This window comes from Alosa pseudoharengus, unplaced genomic scaffold (assembly GCF_046254945.1).
Source record: "Alosa pseudoharengus isolate Yale_2024_CS ecotype anadromous, Long Island Sound unplaced genomic scaffold, YU_APseudo_1.1 YU_APseudo_1.1_scf_6, whole genome shotgun sequence".
NCBI lineage: Eukaryota > Metazoa > Chordata > Actinopteri > Clupeiformes > Clupeidae > Alosa > Alosa pseudoharengus.
The window spans coordinates 12,881,160-12,899,235 of NW_027468848.1; the positions used below are offsets into that span (position 1 = coordinate 12,881,160).

The 18,076-nt window shown below is 39.9% G+C and overlaps 1 protein-coding gene across 1 annotated transcript; it reads right to left on the reverse strand.

The window, feature by feature from the left end:
- Positions 1 to 632: 632 nt before the first annotated feature.
- On the reverse strand, positions 633 to 16,155 carry ggt5a (gamma-glutamyltransferase 5a). Its single transcript, XM_076269818.1, has 12 exons — positions 15,952 to 16,155; positions 15,232 to 15,359; positions 14,989 to 15,084; positions 14,027 to 14,213; positions 12,702 to 12,862; positions 11,605 to 11,751; positions 9,895 to 10,025; positions 8,175 to 8,359; positions 7,344 to 7,435; positions 5,343 to 5,455; positions 4,579 to 4,689; positions 633 to 2,971 (listed from the first exon to the last, which is right to left on the reverse strand). Exons 1-12 carry the CDS (start codon positions 16,119 to 16,121, stop codon positions 2,825 to 2,827), a joined length of 1,668 nt encoding a protein of 555 aa, XP_076125933.1. The 5' UTR covers positions 16,122 to 16,155; the 3' UTR covers positions 633 to 2,824.
- Positions 16,156 to 18,076: the final 1,921 nt, after the last annotated feature.

The following is an 18,076-nucleotide window of genomic DNA, read 5'->3' on the forward strand; positions in this document are numbered from 1 at the left end:
CTCCTCTTGGCTGGGAAACCCTTCGAGTCCTCAGACAGTACGTGGTGCATCTACCAAGGCAGCTGCAGAACTGACTCAATCACTCAGATCCTTTTTTTTTTAAACCCATAGGAAGTACAACACATGTTGACTCCAGGAGGTAATATGAGACATAAGCTGTCACGATACATTATGATTGGCTAGGACTTGATTTTAATGCATTCATGCAAGTTTCATGGCAGAGGGCATTGTTACGGAAGTTTCAGTGTTTAATATGGAGTAAGATGGGGGTGGTTCAGTAAATGTATAGTATCTTGGGAAAAATACATTTCCATATATATTTTTTTAAACATGCATTGTCTTTATGCTATGCTTGTTGCCATGCTTGTTATTAAACATTTTGAAACAAATCCTTTTTGTGTGTCCATATACTACAACAGCACACATAATGTTGCTCATCTGAGCAGGTTCTGTACATTACAATTCAGTTTTGTTTTGAGTAGAATTATCAGTAATTTCTGAGAAATACGCAGGAATTCTCATGGTAGTACAGATTTCAAAAAGAAAGAAACATACATCGGCCTACTTTTACATTTTTAATGAATGAAGTAATGATATTAATAACAATATGATTAAGTCACAATAGATATTGGCTTAAATAGATATTATGCTACATATACATTTTCACATTCATCATATGTTCATGTTTAACAGCCGGCCATGGTGGCCTTAAAGAAAGACTTCCTTAAATACTGATTAAGTCCCATTATGAGAATATTTTATTTAAGAAAGAGAAAACCCCACACACATTCAAAACACCATGCCAAATAATATGCTCCCCCCCCCCATACACACATGCACACACACAACCCTACTCACTCACAAGACGTAAGCAGAGGAGTGACAGTCACACTCTCCAGAAATCCACGAGTGGAGGAAACAGCTTGCAGCTAAGCCTGCAGTGGTGACTCACAGGCTAAATCCTGTTCTCCAGGCGTCTCACAAACACATGGCACGACTTTCTCCCTCTCCCTCTGTGTCTGTGTGTGTGCCTGCAGTTATACTATGAGCAAGTGATGGGACTGAATGCTGAGTAGAGTTTAAGAGCAAGAGAGCAAGCTGGTGTGTGTGTGTGTGTGTGTGCGTGTCTGTGTGTGTGTGATGAGGAAGACAAGGATGGTGACAGATTTTTTTTTTCTTTTATTTTTTGTTTAAAACAAGGATGCCGCGCAGGTGGCAGGCTGTGTTGATTTACTGCCTGGCTGTCAATCAGATTCTCATATTTCAGGTTTTTACACCTGCGCCCCCAACCCACACACACAGAGGGGGAGCGAGAGAGAGACAAGCTGAGGCCTATTCCGTGTGGCCCAAGGGTTAAGAGACAAGTTTGTCCCCACGCCCACACTCCCACCCCACCATATGGCAAAGCGTGTCTCCTCTTCCTCAAATGAAGGATCGGCAGTTTGAGCCTAAACATAGCTATGACTCAGTCAGGACAACATCCTGAGGGACGGAAAACCTCAAAAGACTTCACCTTCACACCCATGACTTTTCAGTCAACAGCCCAGCACATTGGTCAAGCAATTTAAATACACAAATGTATCATCTCTCTATTCTCTGCATCTACAAGTAAAGGAGTATTTGTGTGCGGTTGAGATAAGATTTGATTGCACAACTTACAATGATAGACTGCAATACATATAGATGCTTGCATCAAGGCAGTTCAGATATTTTACATACAGATCTGGACAGGCTTAATTGTCTGCACTCACATACAGTACCTAGCCTTTTCTCCAAACGATCAATCATATTTCAGTTATTTCAGTTTCATGGCCTTACGATATATTTCACTCATTCACTGCATAATAAAAAAGGTACTTTTGTATCCCACGTTTACAAAAGCAGTCATTCCACTGTCATCTTCAAACCTGGAGTGGTTGTAATCTTTCCTTATGTCCTAACAGTGCATTGGTTCAGACAAATCATACATTAAACTGTGGTTACAAGACAAAATGGCCACATGGGTGCACACTAGAAACTTAAAACAATGTTTTACCCTTGTCCGATACTAATGCCACGATGATGAGGGATGTCTTGGCCTTTAAAGGATAATTCTGGCGATTTTTCACATAGATCTCTGTTGTCAAGGTCACTGATAACTGTCAGTATGAAATAAAACTCAAAAATCAGTCCTACAAAGTTCGAGTTGCTGCAGCCAACAGCTAAAGCAGCCAGGCAGTTACAGTGCTACACTCTGCGGGCATCTTTAACATCATGTCCAAAGAGTATTTTCTTCCTTTTATTTCGTATCGACAGTACTCTGTGACCTCGAGAAACGGAGATCTATGTGAAAAATCGCTGGAGTTTTCCTTTAACTACAGGTTGGAATTTAGTGATCAGATATGATAGAAACCTGTTCTTTCTTTCCCACAGTGAAGGCACAACTGTTACTGCCAGCTGCTTATCTCTGACAACCTCTCACTACTAACAGGAATACAAGAGCATTCACTTTGTTCAAGAGCATTCACCTCACACAACCTTTCAAGCATTTACCAGGTTGGTGGTGGTGGTGTAGGTCACTTGAAGTGATATGATCTTGAAATGGATTGAATCTGTAATCTGTGCCACGCGATTCCTGAGGTAAATTAATGTGCCGAGTGATTTTCTATCACGTTATTCTGCACCAAGGCTAGTCAGAGGACAGTAGTGGTTTGACTTGTGCGTTAAATCCCAGAAGCCTCCTTGGGTTTATCTTTTCCTGGTTGATAAATTTGCTCGCTTAACAAGAACGCACAGCCCTTAGAATGTTTTTTCTTTTACTAATCCACGAGTGTGTTGAGAACAATTAATATCCAGCCGCTTTTCCCTTCTTCCGATCGTCCGACACTGCAGTGATGCATCCATCCTTTTTGGATACAGCATTAATCACGTTGAAGAACATCTCCCGCTTCTCCACCTTGTTGCCAAAAGATTTAAGTTTCTCCACAACAACCTGTCAAGGAACATGAAGGAACATGAGGAACATCTCAAGGAACATAAGGAATAATTTACTTTTTTCATTCACTGTTAGTGTTTATCACGGGTATATTACCAAATTAAATGTTTCTGTTGAACTACCAAATACTAAAGAACTACACTCTACATAACTTGTGTTGTTTTTAACACATCTCTATGTCCAGATAGGGACGACACAGTTTGCGTTGCTTCCAACACATTAGTTTTAAGAGTGTACATGAACCAAACAAAAGGATTTTGAGTGGGAATATGCAATGTTAAGAAGGTCCAGTTCTTCTAAATGTCTTGTCAAGGAGAGGACAGAACATCATGACAGCACATCAGTGTTTCCCATACATTGACTTATTTGTGGTGGCCCACCACAATATCAACATTGACCACCACACAATGATTTTTCCAGATTGTACTAAATTGTGCTTAAATCTGGTTAGCATCATAGCCACGCTGCGCTAATTTGTTAAAAACTGTTGCATTCAAGTTAATTCTGTAAACATGCCACCACAAATATTGTGAAGTGATCAAGTGATAATGTGATCTGGACTATGTTTTTACATAGCTGCTCACTTGGCTGGGGACAATAACAATAACAGTTCAGGAAAACTGTTATTGTTATTGTTATTGTTATTAAGTAAGTATAGTATATATACTATACTTACTTAATAACAATAACAATAACAATCCCAAACTGGGTCTGAACCAAATTTCCTGCCTAGTCCTCCTGACATTGCGAAGTGATCAAGGGATATTGTGATCTGGACTATGTTGTACATAGCTGCTCACTTGGCTTGGAAACAATAACAAACAGCAGAATTGTAAATCAGGCCATAATATAAACCAGTTTTCCTGACTAGTCATCCTGACATTGTGAAGTGGAAAGGCGTGACCAGTAGTGTCCGAATTAACACAGTCACAGTGCTATCACTGGTAGGACAACATTCTTTCATTCATGTGGAAAGAAGTTGACAGCTTAGAGACCTGGAGACTATTTGGCACCTAGACACTAATGCAGGGATTTCCATCAAAGATTCCAAAGACCTGGAGTGGAGTGCTCCAGACTATTTGGCACCTAGACACCATCAAAGATTCTAGAGACCTGGAGTGGAGTGCTCCAGACTATTTGGCACCTAGACACCATCAAAGATTCTAGAGACCTGGAGTGGAGTGCTCCAGACTATTTGGCACCTAGACACCATCAAAGATTCTAAAGACCTGGAGTAGAGTGCTCCAGACTATTTGGCACCTAGACACCATCAAAGATTCTAAAGACCTGGAGTAGAGTGCTCCAGACTATTTGGCACCTAGACACCATCAAAGATTCTAAAGACCTGGAGTAGAGTGCTCCAGACTATTTGGCACCTAGACACCATCAAAGATTCTAGAGACCTGGGATGGAGTGCTCCAGATTATTTTGCACCTAGACATTAATGCTGGGCTTTCCATCAAAGATTCTAGAGACCTGCACTTCGTTGCGTTCTCAACGGCAAACTTTCTCGAAAGTTCTCAAAAAGGGAAAGCAGCAGGCACACACAATCAGCATGAAAGATCCATGAAAGAGCATGAAAGATCCATAGAACCTTTAATTACCTTGTCAAATGTTGGCTCAAAGCTTAGTTTATTTTTGGAGTCCACAAACACCACAGGAGCAGAAATAGCATCCTTGAGGCTCTTTCCCATCCAGAGATGGTTCATGATTGTCTGGACAGCACGGAGAGCAAGCACAGGAACTAACTTTTCAGACATAAACATTAAACATTACTCAAGTTACAAGTAAACATTATTCTCTCTAGATATGCACTGATCTAATAACACAAATACAATCTAATCTAATGATAAAAACATTATAGGCTGATCTAGTAATACAACTGAAGGTTAAAAGCTTTATTAAAAAAGCTTTTATGTGGGTTCGAGTTCTAATCACTCTGTTGCCTTTGGGACTGCTTTGCACATTATTGGCATTATCATAACCAGCTTTGTGAGATGATCATCTTGAATTCTTCTCGGATAACATGAGTGAACGACATGTATGGGAACTTCTTCAGGACTCTTTGAAAACTATTCCCAGTGTCTAACTTAAGGTGGTTGAGAGAATGCCAAGAGTGTGAAATACTGTCATCACAGCAAATGTTCTCTGATTTGAAGAGCCTAAAATATAAAACATGTAGCTGTGTGCACCCTTTCTTGTTTACTACATAACCCAAGGTGTGTTATTTCATAGCTCTGTGTGTTATTTTCAGTTTTGTTCTACAATGTAAAAAATAGTCAGAAATACAAAGACCGATAAAAGAGAAGCAGTCTCCAAATGTTTGACCTGTAGTGTACTTGTAATGTGGTGTTGATGAAGTACTCACCAGAGCCATACCAGTGATGATCATGCTACCCCCTGATCCCCCAACTACCATGGTGTGATTCTTAGACTTGGAGTAGAGGATGGTAGGGGACATGGAGGAGGGTGGCTGTTCACCTATGAAACAGGCACCAACACTAAATTATACCACACACACACAACAACACACACAATATATATGCAAACTTACTTTGACAAAATAGTAAGTATATTCCACAGAGCAGATAATTTTTCACATGTCGAATAATGTATTGTATTTCTCCAATGCACTACACTCTGCTCTATACTGGTACTGTGCTGATTTCCAGGACCACATTCCAAATTAAAGCAACACCAAAGAGTTTTTTGTACCTTAAAATAATATTTCCAAAATAATTTCAGTGGTTCATCACGTCGTAACAGGGTGAACGGCACTTCTGCATTCTGCATTACCTCATCGGGTAATTTACCTGATGAAGGTCTGAGACCGAAACGTTGAGTTATATCCTAATAAATGTTTGCATGCGGAATGGACAGTGTGCGGGATCTCTTCTAAAACCAGAACTCAGAAAGGTTTAACATCCCAAAAGGCATCGTTAACCAGCCAACCTCTGCTCACTAAAGCTAGACCTCGCCTAGAGCAACAGGAGCCTCACAGTTGGGTTGTGGAACTTCCCATCCACAGTAAAAAAAAAGCTGATTTCATTGCTGCTTATGCTAACCACCCATCTCTGGTCCAGGAGATCTTGGCTCTCACTGAGACCTGGATCAAACCAGAACACACGTCTACCCCCAGCTGCATTTCCCACCAACTACACATTTTTCCATACTTCCCATTTGCCTGGATGAGGAGGTTGGATGGGCCTGTTAATTTCCGGCTAATTAAAATTTACTCCGCTGCTAACCTCGAGAAAATATGATTGTCGAATGCCATGCCATCATGGTCACTGCTCCAGTCAAAGTCTATGTGGTTGTCACTTAGCTTCCACTAGGAAAACTACATGACCTTGCTCACTTCCATCCCTATGCATGGCTGTCCCTGTCCTTGGTAATATGAACATCCACTTACTTATCACCTACTGCATCTCTATTACATGAAATGTAATTTGTGTGTGTGTGTGTGTGTGTGTGTGTGTGTGTGTGTGTGTGTGTGTGTGTGTGTGTGTGTGTGTGTGAGTGCGTACATGCGTGTGCGTGTGTGTGTTTGTGTGTGTGTGTGTGTGGGTATGTGTGTTTGCGCGCCTGCATGTGCATGTGTGTGTGTGAGTGTGTACTGTGAGGGGAAAATGACAAAGGGGAACCTTAACCTTTGATTTGATACTTGTGTTTCTGTATGATTTCACACTTTTGAATGGACTCTTCTGTGTTTAGCCTAGCTTGTGATGTTCCGTATAATTGATACTTCTAATGCAGTGTGAATTCACTCTTTCTGTTTGACACTAATCTAGTTCTTAAAGTTCTTATTAGTTCTTATTATTTGATACTTCTGTTTCAATAACTAATGGTCCGATGGCAAATCATGTGTTGTATGACGTTCTTAATGTCCTTGATTCTTAAATAACCGATTGTATTGACCAAGTCATGTGTATGTGCAGAGAGGGTGTAATGATACAATGATACAATGAGATTATGATACTGTGCGAGGTATAAATGTGTGTGTGAGAAAACAACTGATTGTCTCTTGGGTGCACAGACTTTGTCTCTGTATCCTGATAGCCTGATGCTTATGAGACCTCTCTGCGCAGAGATTAATAAACTACTAACGAGAAAGACAAACCTTATTTCAAACTCAGTATTTATACATCTTTAAGCTAAAAATTCTTCCACAGTACATGTGTTTGTGCGTGCATGCATGTGTGTGTGTGTGTGTGTGTGGGTGTGTGTGTGTGTGTGTGTGTGTGGGGGTTAGGTAAACTTGGGGAGTACTTGAAAATCAAAACAATGCTGAAATGGAGATGCTTTTTCGCTCAAGAACTAAAGAGAAAAAAACATGGCAGTAGGATGAGTCAGGCTTTCAGCTCATTACCTGCCTGAATGCTGCTGGCCTTGCCACAGAAATCCGACAGCTCGTTATTCAGAATGATGCCAGTTTTGGGAGAGAAGACTTTGGACCCAAATCTGAATAGACACAAACAAAGGCACAGAAATTACAGTCTGCACGAGTTACAGAAGATGGGCATTGCTTGTTCTTTGTTCTGAAGTGCCAATGCACTTTCAGCTATTTGAAATGAAGTGCATTAGGCTCATATATGGCCCTAACAGTTAGTTAGGGAAAATCTTATCAGTCTGTCACATTGAAAATCCCAAAATCTAGTTTTTATTGTTAGGAAATAAAATACATTACAAGAAAATCCATATTGAAATAAACAACTAGCATTTTAGGATAGGTCATAGGGCTAACCATCAACTTTAATGACTGCTATAATACAGATAACTATTACACAATAAAAGCGATTACAATAAATATTTTAAAAGAGCTACAGAAGTGCAATAAAAGTTGTTTCCTACAACAGATAAACTGAGCCACTTTACTGTTAATGGAATAACTTATAAGAGATTGACATTGCATAACTGATTTCCTGTCAGCTAATGTTTAGGCAGACTAGACTAGCTGTTGGAGTACTGTTGGTAATGACCTTAGTATGAGTGTGATTACTCTATGAATGATTACACATAAGCCGTTGTTGTTAGTAGATATGGTATGGTATGATATGGTATATAACCAGACTTACATTTCACTGCTTGTTATATACTAATATAACTATGTATGTGATGAATAAATCTCTCTGAATCTCTCTGAATGGTAGAACTAAGGCATAGTTGGCACTTTTGATCTAGCCTGGCTGCTTTGACTCACATGTGGTTGATGGTGCTAGTAACAGACACAGCCGTGCCATCCTCGGCCAGCACGGACACGTGAGTGGTGCCCATGGCATCCATAGAGGGCGTCACGTTGTAGTACTGGTCATCGTGGGTGCGGTCATCATCGATCATCGCTCTTATTTTCTCCGCAAACTCTTCCTTACTTGCCGCCAATGCTGGCTGCACATCGAAACAGAAACCGCATGTACATATTTGATAGCAAATCAGCAGCATTATTGCACAAGTAATAACTCAATGTATCTCTATCAGTGGATTGCACAAGTTATGACTGAAGTCAGCTAAGCATGTTGTGACCAACCCATTTAGAGTACATCTTTTGGCTCATTTAGGACATATTTCATAGCAAATCAGTAGCTAGCTACTGCACGTGTAATTACTGGCTTATCACTGTCAGATGCTATTACACAAGTCATAACTGAACAAATCTACTTGTTATTGACCCTAACCCACTCCTAGTGACCAATCCATTCAGAGTACAGTGTTTGGCTCATCAAAGTCAAACTGATGTCAAGTCAAGTCAAGTCAAGTCAAATTTTATTTCTATAGTACATTTCCAGATGGCTGAGCCGCACCAAAGTGCTTCACAATAAAGTGCTAAGTGCAATAAACAAAAGAATGACCTAAGGCAGAAGGGACAGAACAAAATTAAAAGGGCAACAAGACAATGACTGAAGGAGTTAAAAGATGTCTTTGCGGGACTGGTGTCTCATAAGGAGTGTTGCAAGAGTCAGGGAGGCAATCGTGAAACACATTTCCAACCAAACAGCAGACAGACAAAATGATAGACTATGAATCAATGTTTCTTCTTAATCTAATGCTGGTTTGTGTCAAGAGATTCTTCTTATGCTGGTAAATTATCTTCTTCACTGATCGCAGAGGTAAAACAAGATTTTGTTGACAAAAACACACTGTTTATTCTGATAAACAAATCTGCTTTCAGATGTATTGAGAGGTGAGGTGATTTTGATGGTATGATAACAAGACGGATATGCAACACCATATTCCATATGTTTTTTATCTTACAGGAAATTAAACACAGTTTATTCTAGATGTCTTGCACTAATCTACATTATTTTAAAAACTGAATCAAACTCTGAAGCTGAAAATAGACCACTGTAGGTATGGGTAGACATTATCATTTCCTGAAGAACCGCTGGCTTCTATATGATTTGTCTAAACAGTGCTTTTTTTTGCACTTTCAACATCTATGCTTTTAGTTTCTGACACCAAAGCAGAAGATACATGCAAGTTTATGAGATGGGAACACTTTTAACACCTCTTTTAACATCCTCTTCCTGCAGCAAATTTGCACATCCGCCACACTTAAGAGTAACAAATTCAACCCATCCTCCATTTTTTCTCCCGGATAGAAGGACATTGCAAACATCCTGGCTAAATGACTGCCTCTGACTGGTGCACACTGCTGGACAGTAAGTGTTAATGCATTACCATTTAATATCCTCTTAACTGCAGTAATCACTCAGCATTATCGGAGTGATAGAGAAGGGCAGTTTCATGGTTTCCCAGTAAAATAGTACCCATCTGGGTGTAACAGCAGCTGGGTGTGACGTATGGATAAGGCCGGCTTAAATACCCTGGCGGCGGAAGACAGGTGAGTTAATTGCTGTCAATCATCTCTAAGGGCTCCTCCCGAACTTTGTTTAGAAAACATCATTGAGTGAAGATATACACACCTCAGGTGGTGTGAATCTTGGATCTCTGAGAAATCTCCTCAGTCCATTGGCAAATTTGGATGTCTCCACGTATCGCTGAAACGTAAGCATCTTCTGCTGCCCTTCGAGAGATGCTGGTGTCAAATTGTAACCTGTTGGGGTTGGAATCACCCATGTTTTATTCATGCATTTCTAGTGACATACATTATTCCAACAAACAAAACACTCCAGTAGATGAGACCTCCAGACATCTCTCATGTCTTAAAGGGATATTCCACCATTTAGGGAATTACACTCATTTTCAACCTCCCCTTGAGTTAAACTATTGATTTTTACCTTTCTCCAGTTCATCCAGCCATTCTCTGAGTCTGGCGATACCACTTTTAGCTCCAGTCTAACTTGACTTTCTAAAGAACTTTAATCTTCAGTTGGCAAATCGATATGATCATCCAATGACAATACATGGAACTGGCTATGTGGTTGCCCAGCAACATTGCTCAAAAAGTTGCCCCATGTATCATCACCTTTAGGTTTAGTGGATTGATGTCACTCAGACATTCCTGTAGCTTGTATTGTAATTCACAATACTCAATGTCAAAGATAGATAAGAAGAGCAAGAATCTGTTTGGTCCTCACTGGCTGATCACTTCTAATTCTGTGATTCTGAGACTGTGATTATTATGACACACCTCAATCAGGTGTGCTAAAGCCAGGCAGACATCCACTAAATTAAGAGTTCCAAGGGCATTGACGAACCCATGGAAAACCCTGTCTCATAGAAACACTAGAAAGACTTTTGCCTGTGCAATTGTAGTGTTAACAGGACACTGCCTAATGTTTCCCACGGGGGGGGGGGTGTCTGGTTAAGATTGTCTTGGAAGTGTATAGGTCTAATTGAGTGCCTGTCACTTTAAGAAGTTTGTGAGGGCTGCTGATGTGTGGATGCAATTCATAACGTTTTCTATGTAGTTAATTAAAATAAAGGTTTGTACTTCTCCTTGGGACAAGCACTTTTGAGTTTTGGAAAACACTTTTCCATTTACATTGAGATTTTGCAAATATTCAGTGTCAGAGTCAATAAAATGAGCCCTGCATGAGTAACGAAATTGACAAGCAGCTGTAAGTAAGCATGCTAAACTCGACATCCAAACAGTGTTCTAACATTAGCTTTGAGATACTGCTTGATTGCATAACTTAACTTAGTTTAGTCTCCTCAATGTACTATGTTGTGATAAAACCTTAGCAGTTAACTTGAATGCAGCAGTTTTGAACAAATTTGCTCAGCATTGTCACGATGCTAAGCGGATTTAGTAGCAATTTAGCCCGTCATCTTCTATGCAATGCTTCTATGTGGCAACAACAATCCTTTAACAATATAATGTTTTGTTAAATGCACATGCAGAGGAGGGGCAGCGGGCTCTTTACGAGAGAGAGCGGGGCGGGGTGGGGTGGGGCAAGGAAAGGCTGCGTGCGTAAAAAGTGCAGCTCAATGAAAGGATTTTTATCTTATTTTTAATTTAAATAGTACAACATAGAAGATGAATCTGAGGCGGCCGGTTTTGATTTCATGGCGCCCTGCCACAGATTAGTCAACATAGGGGAAACACTGCTGCCACAAAACTGTACACTGGAACAGTGTGTGTGTGTGTGTGTGTGTGTGTGTGTGTGTGTGTGTGTGTGTGTGTGTGTGTCTGTGTCTGTGTATGTGTATATATTTCTGGTCTGGCTCACCTCTCATGGTGTTCAGTATGAAGCCCAGAATAGCGCCTCCAGCTGGTGGAGGTGGAATGTACATGTCATAGTCTCCTAGTGGCAGTTTCCACGCATCCAACACCTGAACTCTAAACGAGTTCAAATCTTCCTGGGACAATGACCCACCTAATCATTCAACATCAAATGAGATCAGGGAGAGAAAAGAGATTGTTTGAACAAAGCCTGCACAGCAAGTGTAGCATGAGTTGAAAAGTAGGACACAAGCATTAATAAATGGATTTGGTAAGGTCTCATTAATAGCACCAGAGCCAGCCCTAAACAGAATTTGATTTGGGGCCCCCTGCCACCTTATCACCACCAGTAATATTGAATATTGTCAATGCTTGACCATTCACATCACTGGCCATCCTAGTGATATACTGTATAAACTACTGTTCAAAGGTTTGGAGTGACCTTGTTTTCGTCATTAATGTTGTAAAAGACTGTTGTAGAAAGAAATGGCTGATTTTTAATGCATTATCTACATAAGTATACAGATGCCCATTATCAGCAACCATTCATCCAATGTTCCAAAGGCACATTCTGTTTACTAATCTGATATAATTTTAAAAAGATAACTGAGAAAACATTGGAGATCCCTTTTGCAATTATGTAAGCACATAATGTAATCTGAAAAATGCTGCCTTGATTAAAAAAAACAATGCAACTGATCTCAGCTGGTATTCTGTCTATGATGGAGTGGAATGGAAATATCTAAGTGACCCCAAACGTTTCAACGGCTGTATATATTATATTATATACTATATATAGTCCAAGTTCTCGTACATGAAATAAAGCTATTGTGATGAGTGAGAGCTTCAAGCTGACCCCCAAATGTTTGTGCTTGGGATCTTGCTCATGGTATGAAATTCACAAATAGATTTTGCACAGCATTTAAATTAGGGCCCGGAATGAAAAATAATTACAGTAAATAACCCTAGAGACTACAGTCAAGGGTTTATGGCTAGCTATGAGGATTTGTTAGAAATCTGTAAGCTATTGTACGGACAAAATTCTGCGGGTTTAGATAAATGCCCTTTACCATTTACCACACAATTTCATGGAAGAGTGTTCACCTGCTTCCTTGATGTCACTGATAAGGTTTCTTGCTATTTCTCCCTTGTAGAACGCCTCCCCGCCTTCCTTTGCAATAATCTCCAGAGTATCAGCCAGTTTCTCAAACCTCAGCGTATCTCCTTCCTTTAGCAGGTTGCCATCTTTGTCAACAAATAATTTCCTATAAAAAAGGGAAAAAACATAAAACAGGTCACTTATCTGTTGGATGATGACAGTAAATTTGCAGGTGGAGTGTTGTACTGTTAATAAATAAAAAAAAAAAGTAGGGTTTGTGAGAGTCTGGGAGGGGGGGGTGGAGAGTGAGTGAGAGACAGTGAGAGCAACGATTATACATGACAGAGCAAGATAGTTCATCGTAGTTCATGTCTATTGAGTCCTGTCTGCATAAAGATGCGTGTCGTTGACGTATTGATGAGCTTACGTAGCAACCGACCAACAGCAGCAGAATAAATAACAGGCGCACACCTGAATAAGGTTGATTTTCTCCAGACTTGAAGGCTCAAAAATGCTAAAAAAAAGTACCTGAAATGGCCAGAAGGGCTTTGCGGATTTACATTCCTAACTCTATAGAACCAAGATCTAAGCATATGTGGTGAAATTCTGAGCTATGGCCATAGACTTAAATGAAACAGTCGCCTCTGCTCTGCATAAAGTGAGATTTTGACCCCCCACGCCCACCCCCCCCCCCCCCTGGCAATCCGTGTTCCCGGAAGTGGTTAAATATCTTGCTCCGCCATGTATAATCTTTGAGACAAGACAAGATATATGTCTTAGACAAGAAGAAGAAGAAGAAGAAGAAGAAGAAGAAGAAGAAGGAGAAGAAGAAGAAGGAGAAGAAGGAGAAGAAGAAGAAGAAGAAGGAGAAGAAGAAGAAGGAGAAGAAGAAGAAGGAGAAGAAGAAGGAGAAGAAGAAGAAGAAGAAGAAGAAGGAGAAGAAGAAGAAGAAGAAGAAGAAGAAGAAGAAGAAGAAGAAGAAGAAGAAGAAGAAGGAGAAGAAGAAGAAGGAGAAGAAGAAGAAGAAGAAGAAGAAGAGCACAAACAACAAGGCGGAGAGACAGATTCTACGCACTTATGTGGGCAATTCCATGGAAAATTATGTTTTTTGTAACATCCATAACGGCAATAAAATGTGATGGTATGGTATGATGTGAATGATGACATGAAATTTGAGCATTTGCTATTTTTGGCTGAAGAATGTACATGAGAAAAAATGCACATAAAATGAATAGTAACATTCACATCATACAAATGCCAAGGCATTTCACTGGCGTTATGGATGTGACAAAAAGTCAATTTTCCGTGGAATTGCCCATGTGCATCTCACCGTATGGGCAGTGTCTTGTCCTTGTCTAGCACCACTAGGAAACGACCCAGTACATAGGGAAGGGGGAAGCCCTCTCTGGCCATCTTGATGGTGGGCTCAAACAGACTGGCCCAGGGCAGCCTCCCATAAAGTCTGTGGGCCTCCGCATAGCCACGGATCTCTCCAGGAACTCCAATCCAATCGTTACCTTTTAGGAGAAAGAGAAAGAAACATATCACGACAGACAAAATGGTTCTAGTAGACGTACAGTGGCATGAGGACAAATCTCAGGCAGCACAAAGAAAGACTAATAAACATAAAATACAGCGAATATAGAATTGTGCCTATAATGTCTATATGATAGGCTACCTGTATGTTTAAGTTCCAAAAACAATAACTGCTATTAATGATTAGCTACCATAAAATGTGACTGTAGATCTGGCCTTATTTGGGACATTGACATTCAGAGACCTGAGCTCTGAAATTTTAGATTTACTTGCTTCCTTTCTGTAATCGTATTTTTTTTACTTTCTACAGTTCTCTCTCTTTCTCTCTCTCTCTCTCTCTCTCAAGACTGTTATACCCAACCCAACCCAATGTTATACATTTCTGTGATAATGTGTTAGCAATTTTCCACTCTGACCATGTCATTCTGGTGAAACATCAGTATGGTGAAAGAGTGTGTGGAATGAGGGTAGCTTCCTGTTGACATTATAATGGTGTGTGTGTGTGTGTGTGTGTGTGTGTGTGTGTGTGTGTGTGTGTGTGTGTGTGTGTGTGTGCGTGTGTGTGTGTGTGTGTTTATGTGTGTGCCTAGCCTATGTGTCTTATCAGAAATCAGAGTGATTAGGTAAGTAGTAATTATTTGTTCACAGTGCTGAAGTTGACAATAATATTGCTCAATATTATTGTCAACCTTAAGAGGGTCATTCCTGAATTTGTTTGGGTCAATGGTTCATTTGGTTTTCATCTTTCAGACCTACCTGACATTGGCTTGAAGGATGTTGGGCATTTTGACATCAAGTTAGAGTTGAACACTTTAGGAACAGTCTCACGAGAGTTAATGATTTTCACTTTTCCTGCAGAAAAAAAGTGACCAGCTTAATTCAGCATCAAGCTATTCTGAGTAGACTTAAACATCCAACTAACTGTTGGAACAAATTAAAACTTAAAAGACGTGTTACACAGGCGCCTCTGGAAGGCGGCAAATTGTTGAAACCCCTTACCGTCTTTGTCACGGATAGTAAATATTGAACCTCCGCCGATGCCCATACTCTGCGGATGAATGATGGACGTGCAGATCAGAGTAGCAATAGCGCCATCTACCGCTGATCCACCCCGCATCAATGTATCCCTGGATACCGTGGGTATTGTGGGAGCAGAACAGTGCATTAAGATGTAGGCAACCAATGTGAGGTATCTTATCTATACTAAGGCATATCAATGGTTATCAATATGATAGTGTAAATAAAAATCTCGTATGCCCCCTTATGTCTTTTTTTAACTGTAAGCAAAAGTGCCACAAATGTAGTTGTAGGCCTAGAATCAACTGGTCCTCTATTGGTCTGAAGAGAATTTTAAGCTGCTTATAACCAATGATACATTGAATCTAATTGCGCAATGGTAATACCACCTATCATCCATAAGCAGATCATAACTTCTCTAAGACACAGCAGCGTAATATGTTGACAGGCTATTGAATGTAGAAAGCATGTTACAGTACGACCACGTTTGAAATTAAATGAACACGTAATTAATAAAAACAATATTTAATCTCATATTCTCAATTGGCACAAATAGCCTACAGTTTGACTCAAACGGTTAAAGGACTCACTTAGCCTGATGACAGCGTTTTCGCGTAAACTTTTCAGTTGGTAGTGATCTCGTATGCTACTTTACAATTATGTATGGCATTAAATCACCCGGCAACATCACCATACACTTACCGCCCTATCTTCGAACACATCTCTGAGTCGGCAGCTACAGCAGCTTTTCGAAAATCCTCGTCTGAACATCCTTGATTATTCAAGACAGCCACGCACAAAATGCAGATGAGAACTATGCTGTTTAATACCAAGCATAAACACATGCAGAACTTTAACGTAGGCTTTGCCATGGTCAAGATGTACTCCCGCAGGCTACCCCTTGTCTAATCGCTGCCGTCTGTTCTGACAGACAGTAAAGACCGTCAAACTCCTCCCTTACAATTGACCAGTTTCTCCCACGCCGCCCCACTGCATTTCTACTAAAAATGTAAATGGACGACTAGTGTGTAGGCTACTCTGACGAGCAGTTCAAACAACGTAGGCGTGGTGCAGTGAGGATTACGGTCACTAGGTCTGTAGCCTTTTAGTCCAGGCAAAGTAGCGTTTTACGCAGACTAATTGTAAAATATTTTTTTGCAGCCCGCAGGTGTCCAGAACAACATACTAAAAGTCCTAAGAAATTCTAGTTGAGGAAATATGTTAAATTCTCATCAATCCGAGATGTGTGCCAAGAAGGCCAGGCAACAATACTAAAAAGGCAAAATAACTCCTATCAAAATTAAACTTTACACAATGAAAGTACCCATGAAAAGTAAAAGTTTTTGTTTTACAAGTTTATTTGAAAATTAATTTTAATATGCAAATGAGCTATACATGAATATGCCCGAAATACACCCAAATAGGCTTACTTTTTCCTTTACTCTTACCACAATAACACTTTACATAGTAAAAGTAGGCCTATATATGAAAAGTAATTGTTTTTATATGACAAGTTTCTTTTGAAATGAATTTGAATATGCGCATGGCTCCACACTTATTGAATATGTCCTAATTTGCATATAGGCAGAAACACCATTCATATGTATGACAAATACATAGGCCCAATCTTCATCCAACCATCCTACTGCCAATGGGTCATGGCAATGCTGCTTTTAGACTGGCCTCTAACCTGAAAACTGGGTCACGGAGGCACACACATAAGCCTCCCCACCACGACAAGGTAGCAACAACAGGGGAGTTTTCTTTTTTTTTGTAGTTTTTTTTTATGTTTTTCTTTTAAAAATCCAACCCGGTTCCTGGTTTGTTCTTTGCTTAGTCTCTCCCCTCTGGGTCATATTCATCTGATAAATCAGGCAACTGTGAGTTTGTAATGATTAAGATGGCTATTCTGACTTTCTTCTGATGTTATCTGTGGGGGAATGTCATTAGGTAAGGCTTGTTTACAAATAATAATTAAAAAAAATAATTTAGAAAGCAACTGGAGGCAAGATTGTGCAATCAATTCACAATATAAGTCTTTTACTTACTGAATGGACAAGAATATGTTAGTTATTTGGTCCCTGTTTTTTCTACTTGTGACTTTATGGCTTCTAAGTCAATTACGCCTAGTGTTGAGCTCATATATTTAAAATTATTTTTTTGATATTTGAGTATAGACTTGACTTGACTTGACTTGACTTGACTTGACTTGACTTTGCTTTGGTGAAAAATGTGTCAGCCAAATGTAATGTAATGTAGTGTAATTAGTCCCTAAGACTTACGCAAATTACACACATGGAGGAGTCAGTTTAAAGGAACCGTATGTAAGATTGTGGCCAAAACTGGTACTACAATCACTTTCAAACTACTGTAGAGCGGTGTATCCCCTCCCCCTCCCCCCTGACTGGCAGAGCTGGCAACCCGGATGCCGAAACACTACTGACTTTGTGATTAGTAGATAGGTGGAGGGTGGCGCATCAGGCCAAAACACAACATGACAACATCAACATCAGTTGAGGGCTGCAACTTCACTTTTTAAATGACAATATCCTGTCCGGACTACTGTTGTCATAGATATAAGTATTTGAAATGAATATGATTTCTTAATGTCTATAGTAACATATCAGGGCCATTTTATGATTAATTGAAATACATTTCTTACATACGGTTCCTTTAAGCTTTGTACATTTGTGTTTCTCTTGTTTGTGGTAATAACATACAAAGCATGTGAAAAACATTCCAGATATGGACGGTGCTTGACTGACCCAAGAGCTTCTCAAACTCTGGGTGAGGCGACACCTTAATGTTAATCTTGATAAGATCAACA